Source organism: Heptranchias perlo, chromosome 16, assembly GCF_035084215.1.
Source record: "Heptranchias perlo isolate sHepPer1 chromosome 16, sHepPer1.hap1, whole genome shotgun sequence".
Lineage (NCBI taxonomy): Eukaryota > Metazoa > Chordata > Chondrichthyes > Hexanchiformes > Hexanchidae > Heptranchias > Heptranchias perlo.
Window position 1 is genome coordinate 1,297,589 of NC_090340.1, and position 14,157 is coordinate 1,311,745.

General features: G+C 62.1%; 1 protein-coding gene across 1 annotated transcript in view; it reads right to left on the reverse strand.

Moving 5' to 3' along the window:
* Nucleotides 1–676: 676 nt before the first annotated feature.
* LOC137333450 (septin-7-like) overlaps nt 677–14,157 on the reverse strand; it is a 162,223-nt gene continuing 148,742 nt past the window's right edge. Inside the window, exons 10-12 of the mRNA XM_067997600.1 lie at nt 13,197–13,332; nt 10,994–11,139; nt 677–875 (exon numbers count right to left, since the gene is read on the reverse strand). Coding sequence (XP_067853701.1) covers nt 836–875; nt 10,994–11,139; nt 13,197–13,332 — 322 coding nt within the window. The 3' untranslated portion in view covers nt 677–835. The remainder of the gene's footprint in view (nt 876–10,993; nt 11,140–13,196; nt 13,333–14,157) is intronic.

A 14,157-nucleotide genomic window follows, 5' to 3' on the forward strand; every position in this document is an offset into this window, starting at 1 on the left:
TATCAATCAGGCTGAACATATGGCGTTTCACATTGAGCAGCCCTGAACACACGGGTCATTATAGCAGATGAGCAGTTTATATATCGAATTATTAGGAGATATTTATCCTTTACTCCCTGGCAATGCACGAACTGCTGGGCTATTTTGTAACCTACTCATTAAACACAATCTCACTCCAATTACAGGTGAGCATTGCTCTGTGGAACGATGAGTATTAGCATGGTGATTTCATGGTGCACTCCCAGTAAAGGCTGGGCTGCCCGGAGACCGTGAGTTGCCAGTGCTATACCAGATTCCCCATCAGGACCGATGAAAGCTTGCAAACTGCGGACTGTGGGACTCCTCATAGGGCACATCCCCCCCAGCAATGGTACCGCTTGGCTCAACACTTCCACAACTCAAACCCTCAGAGCAACATCAAGATCCGGGAAAAACTATTTGCCGAAAAGAAATGGCTGTAGCTGCCCAGGGAAGGAGTGTGAATGTTGGTGTGAATCGTGGTTGGACAATGTCCGGGTGGTGTGCGAGGGGAATGTTTCTGAGCAGCAGCCAGACACCAATCAAACAGGACAACAGAGACCAGTGTAAGGAGCATGCAAAGTCAGCAGCCATTAGCAAGTGACTCGTGATTCACAGGGGATTAAGACACATCAATAAGAGGCCCACTGAGAAGGTGTTCAGTGCCTGCATCCTATGTAATTTTACTGCTTTATCACCAGTCCTGTGGCACAATGGTAGTTCAGTAAATGTGTGATGAGCGGCTTTTAGTGATGTCCAGAAGCTGCAGGATAGACAAGAGCGTCAGCCTCAAATGTCCACACAAAAATAAACATCTTCAGAAGATCTTTCCTTTCTTCTTATTCTTCTCCATCGTTCTGAGGGGGGGTGATCAAAAGAGAAACAAATCAGTTTGATTCAGTCATTGTGGCCCATAACATGCTGGGGAGGGGGAGTGAGAGGGGGACACGGGGTGGTGGGAGGGGGAGTGAGAGGGGGACACGGTGCGGTGGGAGGGGGAGTGAGAGGGGGACACGGTGCGGTGGGAGGGGGAGTGAGAGGGGGACACGGTGTGGTGGGAGGGGGAGTGAGAGGGGGACACGGTGTGGTGGGAGGGGGAGTGAGAGGGGGACACGGTGTGGTGGGAGGGGGAGTGAGAGGGGGACACGGTGCGGTGGGAGGGGGAGTGAGAGGGGGACACGGGGTGGTGGGAGGGGGAGTGAGCGGGGGACACGGTGTGGTGGGAGGGGGAGTGAGAGGGGGACACGGTGCGGTGGGAGGGGGAGTGAGAGGGGGACACGGTGCGGTGGGGAGGGGGAGTGAGAGGGGGACACGGTGCGGTGGGAGGGGGAGTGAGAGGGGGACAGGGTGTGGTGGGGAGGGGGAGTGAGAGGGGGACACGGTGCGGTGGGGAGGGGGAGTGAGAGGGGGACACGGTGCGGTGGGAGGGGGAGTGAGAGGGGGACACGGTGCGGTGGGAGGGGGAGTGAGAGGGGGACAGGGTGTGGTGGGGAGGGCGCGCGGGGGACAGGGTCCGGGGAGAGGGGGGCGCGGGGGACACGGTCCGGGGAGAGGGGGGGCGCGGGGGACACGGTCCGGGGAGAGGGGGGGCGCGGGGGACACGGTCCGGGGAGAGGGGGGGCGCGGGGGACACGGTCCGGGGAGAGGGGGGGCGCGGGGGACACGGTCCGGGGAGAGGGGGGGCGCGGGGGACACGGTCCGGGGAGAGGGGGGGCGCGGGGGACACGGTCCGGGGAGAGGGGGGGCGCGGGGGACACGGTCCGGGGAGAGGGGGGGCGCGGGGGACACGGTCCGGAGAGAGGGGGGGCGCGGGGGACACGGTCCGGGGAGAGGGGGGGCGCGGGGGGCACGGTCCGGGGAGAGGGGGGGGCGCGGGGGACACGGTCCGGGGAGAGGGCGCGCGGGGGACACGGTCCGGGGAGAGGGCGCGCGGGGGACACGGTCCGGGGAGAGGGCGCGCGGGGGACACGGTCCGGGGAGAGGGCGCGCGGGGGACACGGTCTGGGGAGAGGGCGCGCGGGGGACACGGTCTGGGGAGAGGGGGCGCGCGGGGGACACGGTCTGGGGAGAGGGGGCGCGCGGGGGACACGGTCTGGGGAGAGGGCGCGCGGGGGACACGGTCTGGGGAGAGGGCGCGCGGGGGACACGGTCTGGGGAGAGGGCGCACGGGGGACACGGTCTGGGGAGAGGGGGCGCGCGGGGGACAGGGTCTGGGGAGAGGGCGCGCGGGGGACACGGTCTGGGGAGAGGGCGCGCGGGGGACAGGGTCTGGGGAGAGGGGGCGCGCGGGGGACAGGGTCTGGGGAGAGGGGGCGCGTGGGGGACAGGGTCTGGGGAGAGGGGGCGCGGGGGGCACGGTCCGGGGAGAGGGGGGGGCGCGGGGGACACGGTCCGGGGAGAGGCGCGCGCGGGGGACACGGTCCGGGGAGAGGGCGCGCGGGGGACACGGTCCGGGGAGAGGGCGCGCGGGGGACACGGTCCGGGGAGAGGGCGCGCGGGGGACACGGTCTGGGGAGAGGGCGCGCGGGGGACACGGTCTGGGGAGAGGGGGCGCGCGGGGGACACGGTCTGGGGAGAGGGCGCGCGGGGGACACGGTCTGGGGAGAGGGCGCGCGGGGGACACGGTCTGGGGAGAGGGCGCACGGGGGACACGGTCTGGGGAGAGGGGGCGCGCGGGGGACAGGGTCTGGGGAGAGGGCGCGCGGGGGACACGGTCTGGGGAGAGGGCGCGCGGGGGACAGGGTCTGGGGAGAGGGGGCGCGCGGGGGACAGGGTCTGGGGAGAGGGGGCGCGTGGGGGACAGGGTCTGGGGAGAGGGGGCGCGTGGGGGACAGGGTCTGGGGAGAGGGGTACATGAACACTGGTGACACCCAGTTTTGCTCACCACCACCTCATGACCCCTCCACTCCGTCTCTGCTGTCACATTGCCCTGGTTAAGTTACACTTTCCTGCTGTTAAATATTGGGAAGTCCGAAGTTCGCCATTGAAATATTCACCATTCCTGGCCACTGTCTCAGGTTCACCCAGACTGCTGGAAACTGCATTGTCCCATTCAACTCCAAACTGAGCTTCCCACCAGATCACTGGGAAAAGAACTGGGGGCGGCAGCCCCACCCCCGCGACACGGGGCCCGGGCGGCAGCCCCACCCCCGCGACACGGGGCCCGGGCGGCAGCCCCACCCCCGCGACACGGGGCCCGGGCGGCAGCCCCACCCCCGCGACACGGGGCCCGGGCGGCAGCCCCACCCCCGCGACACGGGGCCCGGGCGGCAGCCCCACCCCCGCGACACGGGGCCCGGGCTGCAAAGGAGAAGCAAGGGAGGAAATAGCGGAGGCTCTGACCATCATTTTCCAATCCTCTCTGGCTCCAGGCGTGGTGCTGGAGGATTGGAGGACTGCTAACATTGTTCCATTTTTTTCAAAAAAAAGGGAGAAAGGGATAGACTGAGTAATTACAGGCCAGTCAGTCTAACCATCGGTGGTGGGCAAATTACTGGAAACAATTCCGAGGGACAGGATAAACTATCACTTAGAAAGGCACGGACTAATCAAGGAGTGTCAGCACGGATTTGTTAAGGGAAGGTCGTATCTGACTAACTTGATTGAATTTTTTGAGGAGGTAACAAGGGAGGTCGTGAGGGTAGTGCATTTGATGTAGTCTACATGGATTTTAGCAAGGCTTTCGACAAGGTCCCACATGGCAGACTGGTCAGAAAAGTAAAAGCCCATGGGATCCAAGGGAAAGTGGCAAATTGGATCCAAAATTGTCCCAGTGGCAGGAAGCAAGGAGTAATGGTGGACGTTTTTGTGACCAGAAGGCTGTTTCCAGTGGGGTTCCGCAGCGCTCAGTACAAGGTCCCTTGCTTTTTGTAATAAATATTAATGATTTAGACTTAAATGTAGGGGGCATGATTTAAGAAGTTTGCAGATGATACAAAAATTGTCCGTGTGGTTGATAGTGAGGAGGAAAGCTGTAGACTGTAGGAAGATATCAATGGACTGGTCAGGTGGGCAGGAAAGTGGCAAATGGAATTCAATCCGGAGAAGTGTGAGGTAATGCATTTGGGGAGGGCAAACAAGGCAAGGGAATGCACAATAAATGGGAGGATACTGAGAGGTGTAGAGGAAGAGAGGGACCTTGGAGTGCAATTGAGGTTTATAAAATTATGAGGGGCTGAGATAGAGTGGATAGGGAGGACTGATTTCCCTTCGCGGAGAGGTCAATAACCAGGGGGCATAGATTTCAAGTAACTGATAAAAGGATTAGAGGGGAGTTGAGGAGAATTTTTTTCACCCAGAGGGTGGTGGGGGTCTGGAACTCACTGTCTGAAAGGGTGGGAGAGACAGAAACCCTCAACTCATTTAAAAAGTACCTGGATGAGCACCTGAAGAGCCGTAACCTACAGGGCTACGGATCAAGAGCTGGAAAGTGGGATTAGGCTGGGTGGCTCTTTTTCGGCTGGCACAGACACGATGGGCTGAATGGCCTCCTTCTGTGCCGTAAATTTCTATGATTCTACGACAAGGATCAGGAGTCACTGGGCGAGGGATCGGGAAGGGATGAACTTTGCCCCTTGTTTCCTTGGAGCAATGGCTGTGTCCCAGAACAGGTTAAAGTGGCCACAACATTCAAAGCTAACAGATCCCCTTCCGGATTGGGGACTCGCGACCCCTCCCGCCAGCAAGCATAGTTTAGAACCAACACGGGGTTTCCCAGTGACCCCCTTGTGCTCTGAACCCTGGCCTGGGATAATGAGCAAGAGCCCAGGTTTTCCCAATGCCCCCCTGTGCCCTGTACCCTAGCCTGCGGGCTGACACTGCCAATCCGGCTGAGATTGTTCACAAATCCAGAGAGAAATTTCATCATGATTCTGTGGTGCGCACACACACAGACTGCTCTTCACCTGCCGTTTATTAGAATCTCTATAAGTCACGTAACATAATCAAGGGTCATATTCACCAGTGAGACAGTGAGCAGCAGGTGGCACTGCAGGGCTGTTACACTAAAATCACCAACAGGGAGGTGTGGGTAGTACACGCCCACCGTGTCTGTGTCCTGCTCCCGAGACGCGGACACCTCATTATCATATTTAAATCATCCTCCCACAGCGCAGTTGGGAGCATGACTTCAATTTAACTCTGACCGGCCTGATATCCCAGGGCTCAGGAAACCCGCCAGTGAAATGGAGACGGGAGCAGGCAGATCCAGCAGGTCAGTGTTTTTTAATAGCACTGCTTGTGGGCCAGGAAGAGCAGGACTGCTCCCCCACAACACCCCTCAAACTAATCATCTGTCGATCGCTGCCTCTCCTCACAGCTGCGCTCTGACCCCCACCAATCCCCTATCTCCCCCGATTACCAGGGACCCTCTCCCACCAATCCCCGATTACCGGGGACCCTCTCCCACCAATCCCTGATTACCGGGGACCCTCTCCCAACCAATCCCCGATTACCGGGGACCCTCTCCCACCAATCCCCGATTACCGGGGACCCTCTCCCACCAATCCCCGATTACCGGGGACCCTCTCCCACCAATCCCCGATTACCGGGGACCCTCTCCCAACCAATCCCCGATTACCGGGGACCCTCTCCCACCAATCCCCGATTACCGGGGACCCTCTCCCACCAATCCCCGATTACCGGGGACCCTCTCCCACCAATCCCCGATTACCGGGGACCCTCTCCCACCAATCCCCGATTACCGGGGACCCTCTCCCACCAATCCCCGATTACCGGGGACCCTCTCCCACCAATCCCCGATTACCGGGGACCCTCTCCCACCAATCCCCGATTACCGGGGACCCTCTTCCACCAATCCCCGATTACCGGGGACCCTCTCCCACCAATCCCCGATTACCGGGGACCTTCTCCCACCAATCCCCGATCACCGGGGACCCTCTCCCACCAATCCCCGATCACCGGGGACCCTCTCCCACCAATCCCCGATTACCGGGGACCCTCTCCCACCAATCCCCGATTACCGGGGACCCTCTCCCACCAATCCCCGATTACCGGGGACCCTCTCCCAACCAATCCCCGATTACCGGGGACCCTCTCCCACCAATCCCCGATTACCGGGGACCCTCTCCCACCAATCCCCGATTACCGGGGACCCTCTCCCACCAATCCCCGATTACCGGGGACCCTCTCCCACCAATCCCCGATTACCGGGGACCCTCTCCCAACCAATCCCCGATTACCGGGGACCCTCTCCCACCAATCCCCGATTACCGGGGACCCTCTCCCACCAATCCCCGATTACCGGGGACCCTCTCCCACCAATCCCCGATTACCGGGGACCCTCTTCCACCAATCCCCGATTACCGGGGACCCTCTCCCACCAATCCCCGATTACCGGGGACCTTCTCCCACCAATCCCCGATCACCGGGGACCCTCTCCCACCAATCCCCGATCACCGGGGACCCTCTCCCACCAATCCCCGATCTCCAGGGACCCTCTCCCACCAATCCCCGATCACCAGGGACCCTCTCCCACCAGCCCCCGATTACCAGGGACCCTCCCCCACCAATCCCCGATTACCAGGGACCCTCTCCCACCAGCCCCCGATTACCAGGGACCCTCCCCCACCAATCCCCGATTACCAGGGACCCTCTCCCACCAGCCCCCGATTACCAGGGACCCTCCCTCACCAATCCCCGATCTCCCCCCATTACCAGGGACCCTCCCCCACTAATCCCCGATCTCCCCCGATTACCGGGGACCCTCCCCCACCAATCCCGATTACCGGGGACCCTCCCCCACCAATCCCGATCACCGGGGACCCTCCCCCACCAATCCCCGATCACCAGGGACCCTCTCCCACTGATCTCCCCCGAATACCGGGGACCCACCCCACCAGCCCTCGATTACCAGGGACCCTCCCTCACCAATCCCCTATCGCCCCCGATTACCGGGCACCCTCCCTCACCAATCCCCGATTACCGGGCACCCTCCCTCACCAATCCCCGATTACCGGGCACCCTCCCTCACCAATCCCCGATTACCGGGCACCCTCCCTCACCAATCCCCGATTACCGGGCACCCTCCCTCACCAATCCCCGATTACCGGGCACCCTCCCCCACCAATCCCCGATTACCGGGGACCCTCCCTCACCAATCCCCGTTTACCGGGGACCCTCCCTCACCAATCCCCGATTACCGGGCACCCTCCCCCACCAATCCCCGATTACCGGGCACCCTCCCTCACCAATCCCCGATTACCGGGCACCCTCCCCCACCAATCCCCGATTACCGGGGACCCTCCCCCACCAATCCCCGATTACCGGGGACCCTCTCCCACCAATCCCCGTTTACCGGGGACCCTCTCCCACCAATCCCCGATTACCGGGCACCCTCCCCCACCAATCCCCGATTACCGGGGACCCTCCCCCACCAATCCCCGATTACCGGGGACCCTCCCCCACCAATCCCCGATTACCGGGGACCCTCCCCCACCAATCCCCGATTACCGGGGACCCTCCCCCACCAATCCCCGATTACCGGGGACCCTCCCCCACCAATCCCCGATTACCGGGGACCCTCCCCCACCAATCCCCGATTACCGGGGACCCTCCCTCACCAATCCCCGATTACCGGGGACCCTCTCCCACCAATCCCCGATTACCGGGGACCCTCTTCCACCAATCCCCGATTACCGGGGACCCTCTCCCACCAATCCCCGATTACCGGGGACCCTCTCCCACCAATCCCCGATCACCGGGGACCCTCTCCCACCAATCCCCGATCACCGGGGACCCTCTCCCACCAATCCCCGATCTCCAGGGACCCTCTCCCACCAATCCCCGATCACCGGGGACCCTCTCCCACCAATCCCCGATCACCAGGGACCCTCTCCCACCAGCCCCCGATTACCAGGGACCCTCCCCCACCAATCCCCGATTACCAGGGACCCTCTCCCACCAATCCCCGATCTCCCCCCATTACCAGGGACCCTCCCCCACTAATCCCCGATCTCCCCCGATTACCGGGGACCCTCCCCCACCAATCCCGATCACCGGGGACCCTCCCCCACCAATCCCCGATCACCAGGGACCCTCTCCCACTGATCTCCCCCGAATACCGGGGACCCTCCCCCACCAATCCCCTATCGCCCCCGATTACCGGGCACCCTCCCCCACCAATCCCCTATCGCCCCCGATTACCGGGCACCCTCCCCCACCAATCCCCGTTTACCGGGCACCCTCCCCCACCAATCCCCGATTACCGGGCACCCTCCCCCACCAATCCCCGATTACCGGGCACCCTCCCCCACCAATCCCCGATTACCGGGGACCCTCCCTCACCAATCCCCGATTACCGGGGACCCTCCCTCACCAATCCCCGATTACCGGGCACCCTCCCTCACCAATCCCCGATTACCGGGCACCCTCCCTCACCAATCCCCGATTACCGGGGACCCTCCCCCACCAATCCCCGATTACCGGGGACCCTCCCCCACCAATCCCCGATTACCGGGGACCCTCTCCCACCAATCCCCGATTACCGGGCACCCTCCCCCACCAATCCCCGATTACCGGGGACCCTCCCCCACCAATCCCCGATTACCGGGGACCCTCCCCCACCAATCCCCGATTACCGGGGACCCTCCCTCACCAATCCCCGATTACCGGGGACCCTCCCTCACCAATCCCCGATTACCGGGCACCCTCCCCCACCAATCCCCGATTACCGGGCACCCTCCCTCACCAATCCCCGATTACCGGGGACCCTCCCCCACCAATCCCCGATTACCGGGGACCCTCCCTCACCAATCCCCGATTACCGGGCACCCTCCCCCACCAATCCCCGATTACCGGGCACCCTCCCCCACCAATCCCCGTTTACCGGGCACCCTCCCCCACCAATCCCCGTTTACCGGGGACCCTCCCCCACCAATCCCCGATTACCGGGCACCCTCCCCCACCAATCCCCGATTACCGGGGACCCTCCCCCACCAATCCCCGATTACCGGGGACCCTCCCCCACCAATCCCCGTTTACCGGGCACCCTCCCCCACCAATCCCCGATTACCGGGGACCCTCCCCCACCAATCCCCGATTACCGGGGACCCTCCCCCACCAATCCCCGATTACCGGGCACCCTCCCCCACCAATCCCCGATTACCGGGCACCCTCCCCCACCAATCCCCGATTACCGGGCACCCTCCCCCACCAATCCCCGATTACCGGGGACCCTCCCTCACCAATCCCCGATTACCGGGGACCCTCCCCCACCAATCCCCGATTACCGGGGACCCTCCCTCACCAATCCCCGATTACCGGGGACCCTCCCTCACCAATCCCCGATTACCGGGGACCCTCCCTCACCAATCCCCGATTACCGGGGACCCTCTCCCACCAATCCCCGATTACCGGGGACCCTCCCCCACCAATCCCCGATTACCGGGGACCCTCCCCCACCAATCCCCGATTACCGGGGACCCTCCCCCACCAATCCCCGATTACCGGGGACCCTCCCTCACCAATCCCCGATTACCGGGGACCCTCCCCCACCAATCCCCGATTACCGGGGACCCTCTCCCACCAATCCCCGATTACCGGGCACCCTCCCCTACCAATCCCCGATTACCGGGGACAGTCCCCCACCAATCCCCGATTACCGGGGACCCTCCCTCACCAATCCCCGATTACCGGGCACCCTCCCCCACCAATCCCCGATTACCGGGGACCCTCCCCCACCAATCCCCGATTACCGGGGACAGTCCCCAACATGTCCAATTGCCTTTTGAAAGTTCCTATGGAATCTGATTCCACCACCCTTTCAGGTGGTGCGTTCCGGATCTTAATAACCCTCTGTGTGAAAAAATTTCTCCTCATTTCCCCTCTAGTTCTTTTGCGAATTATTTTAAATCTGTGACCTCTGGTTACCGATCCATTGCCAGAGGAAACAGTTTCTCCCTACTTGCTCTATCAAAACCCCCCATTATTTTGAATACTTCTATCAGGTCTCCCCTTAACCTTCTCTGTTCTAAGGACAACAATCCCCGTTTCTCCAGTCTCTCCATGTAACTGAAGTCTCTCATCCCTGGGACCATCCTAGTAAATCTCCTCTGCACCCTCTCCAAGGCCTTGACATCTTCCTAAAGTGCGGTGCCCAGAATTGGACACAATACTCCTGCTGGGGCCTAACCAGTGTTTCATAAAGGTTTTGCATAACTTCCTTATTTTTGTACTCTATGCCTCTATTTACAAAGCCCAGGATCCCATATGCTTTCTTAACCACCTTATCAACTTGCCCTGCCATCTTCGAAGATTTGTGACTTTGTACCCCAGGTCTCTCTGCTCTTGCACCCCTGTCAAAATAGTCCCATTTAGATTATACTGTCTCTCCATATTGTTCCTCCCAAAGTGCATCACTTCACACTTATCCACATTAAATTGCATCTGCCATCTGTCTGCCCATTTCACCAGTCTGCCTATGCCCTCCTGAAGTCTGTTACTATCCTCCACACTATCCACTACGTTAACGAGTTTTGTATCATCCACAAACTTTGAAACTGTACTCCCTATACCCAAGTCCGCGTCATTTATATATAAGAAAACAAATGGTCCTAATACCAACCCATGGGGGATCCCACTGCGTACTTCTCTCCAGTCAAAAAAAACATCTGTTCACCACTACTCTCTGCCTCTTATCCCTTTAATCCCATGTGCTTCTATTTTCTGAATATATCTGTTATGTGGTACTTTATCAAACATCTACTGCACTACCTTCATCAACCCTTTCTGTTACTTCAGCAAAGAACTTCATCAGGTTAGTCAGACACTATTTGCCTTTAACAAATCCATGCTTCTCCAATTAAGAATTAATTTTGTACTTGACAATGACCTCCAGTTGTTTTCCCACCACAGGCGTTAGACTGATTGACCTGTACACATACACACACAAATATGGTCCCACCCACACGGTCCCTGTCTCCCTCTCTCTCTCTCTCTCTCTCACACTGTGACTTACTTTGATGCGTCAAGCCTCTGCTGTTCCAGCAGGCGTTGTTCCACCTCCCACGATGCTTTCTCCTCTTCAAACTGCTTCCTTTTCTCCTCCAGCTCCTTGTACTGAGCCTCCAGGTTCTTCTTCATCTGCTCGTGTCGGCGCTGCAGCTGGAGGGCGACAGAGAGGGGGATTGGGGCGGAGGGCGACAGAGAGGGGGACCGGGGCGGAGGGCGACAGAGAGGGGGACCGGGGCGGAGGGCGACAGAGAGGGGGACCGGGGCGGAGGGCGACAGAGAGGGGGACCGGGGCGGAGGGCGACAGAGAGGGGGACCGGGGCGGAGGGCGACAGAGAGGGGGACCGGGGCGGAGGGCGACAGAGAGGGGGACCGGGGCGGAGGGCGACAGAGAGGGGGACCGGGGCGGAGGGCGACAGAGAGGGGGACCGGGGCGGAGGGCGACAGAGAGGGGGACCGGGGCGGAGGGCGACAGAGAGGGGGACCGGGGCGGAGGGCGACAGAGAGGGGGACCGGGGCGGAGGGCGACAGAGAGGGGGACCGGGGCGGAGGGCGACAGAGAGGGGGACCGGGGCGGAGGGCGACAGAGAGGGGGACCGGGGCGGAGGGCGACAGAGAGGGGGACCGGGGCGGAGGGCGACAGAGAGGGGGACCGGGGCGGAGGGCGACAGAGAGGGGGACCGGGGCGGAGGGCGACAGAGAGGGGGACCGGGGCGGAGGGCGACAGAGAGGGGGACCGGGGCGGAGGGCGACAGAGAGGGGGACCGGGGCGGAGGGCGACAGAGAGGGGGACCGGGGTGGAGGGCGACAGAGAGGGGGACCGGGGCGGAGGGCGACAGAGAGGGGGACCGGGGCGGAGGGCGACAGAGAGGGGGACCGGGGCGGAGGGCGACAGAGAGGGGGATTGGGGCGGAGGGCGACAGAGAGGGGGACCGGGGCGGAGGGCGACAGAGAGGGGGACCGGGGCGGAGGGCGACAGAGAGGGGGACCGGGGCGGAGGGCGACAGAGAGGGGGACCGGGGCGGAGGGCGACAGAGAGGGGGACCGGGGCGGAGGGCGACAGAGAGGGGGACCGGGGCGGAGGGCGACAGAGAGGGGGACCGGGGCGGAGGGCGACAGAGAGGGGGACCGGGGCGGAGGGCGACAGAGAGGGGGACCGGGGCGGAGGGCGACAGAGAGGGGGACCGGGGCGGAGGGCGACAGAGAGGGGGACCGGGGCGGAGGGCGACAGAGAGGGGGACCGGGGCGGAGGGCGACAGAGAGGGGGACCGGGGCGGAGGGCGACAGAGAGGGGGACCGGGGCGGAGGGCGACAGAGAGGGGGACCGGGGCGGAGGGCGACAGAGAGGGGGACCGGGGCGGAGGGCGACAGAGAGGGGGACCGGGGCGGAGGGCGACAGAGAGGGGGATTGGGGCGGAGGGCGACAGAGAGGGGGACCGGGGCGGAGGGCGACAGAGAGGGGGACCGGGGCGGAGGGCGACAGAGAGGGGGACCGGGGCGGAGGGCGACAGAGAGGGGGACCGGGGCGGAGGGCGACAGAGAGGGGGACCGGGGCGGAGGGCGACAGAGAGGGGGACCGGGGCGGAGGGCGACAGAGAGGGGGACCGGGGCGGAGGGCGACAGAGAGGGGGACCGGGGCGGAGGGCGACAGAGAGGGGGACCGGGGCGGAGGGCGACAGAGAGGGGGACCGGGGCGGAGGGCGACAGAGAGGGGGACCGGGGCGGAGGGCGACAGAGAGGGGGACCGGGGCGGAGGGCGACAGAGAGGGGGACCGGGGCGGAGGGCGACAGAGAGGGGGACCGGGGCGGAGGGCGACAGAGAGGGGGACCGGGGCGGAGGGCGACAGAGAGGGGGACCGGGGCGGAGGGCGACAGAGAGGGGGACCGGGGCGGAGGGCGACAGAGAGGGGGACCGGGGCGGAGGGCGACAGAGAGGGGGACCGGGGCGGAGGGCGACAGAGAGGGGGACCGGGGCGGAGGGCGACAGAGAGGGGGACCGGGGCGGAGGGCGACAGAGAGGGGGACCGGGGCGGAGGGCGACCGAGAGGGGGACCGGGGCGGAGGGCGACAGAGAGGGGGACCGGGGCGGAGGGCGACAGAGAGGGGGACCGGGGCGGAGGGCGACCGAGAGGGGGATTGAGGGCGGCCGGGGGGGGAAGAGAGAAAGAGAGATGGCGGCGGGTGCTCCGGGGCGGGCAGTGGGTGAGTACCTCGTTCTCGGAGTCCTTCAGTTTCTGTTTCTTTTCCTTGACCTTCATCTCAAAGACCTGCTCCATCTCTGTCTCCATCTTCTTCATCTTGGTCACGTGCTCTCGACGCTCCTCTTCCATCTCAGCTAATGGGCTCCTGTGATTGAAAACAGCTAAATACATCAACACAAAGCTGGTGTCCAACCCACAACACTCCACGCTGCACAGTTGGGACATTCCTGTCAACTACACGAGGAAAAACACCCCCCTCCTGAACCAGAGACACCAAGGCAGCAGCTACCACATTATGAGCTTGGCAACTTCCTCTACACCAGGCAGTCAGAGAAAGACAGTGGATCCCTCTACACTGTCCCATCAAACACTCCCAGGGCAGGTACAGCACGGGTTAGATACAGAGTAAAGCTCCCTCTACACTGTCCCATCAAACACTCCCAGGGCAGGTTCAGCACGGGGTAGATACAGAGTAAAGCTCCCTCTACACTGTCCCATCAAACACTCCCAGGGCAGGTTCAGCACGGGGTAGATACAGAGTAAAGCTCCCTCTACACTGTCCCATCAAACACTCCCAGGGCAGGTTCAGCACGGGGTAGATACAGAGTAAAGCTCCCTCTAAAAGGGCCAATAAAAGCCTCAGAGAGAGTGGATCCGAGTAGTGAAATCAAAAAAAGACAAAAATTGAGGTCACAGAGGAGCGCCGAGAGTAAGTCAATTGAAGTATTTGGTCTATTGGTAAGTAGTTTTAGTGGATATTGTGTTTAAAGCAGTAGTGTTTAAAAAGCCTTAAAACTAAACAGTTAAAAAGAGCGGGAAACTAGTTTAAAGTAGATAAATTAATTTGTTTAAAAAAAATAAAAATAAACCAAGTCAATTAATTACATAAAATCTTTGATTAACTATATGTATAAAACGAGGTTATATAGGGATGGCAGGGCAGGTGGTGTGTCGTAACTGCAGCATGTGG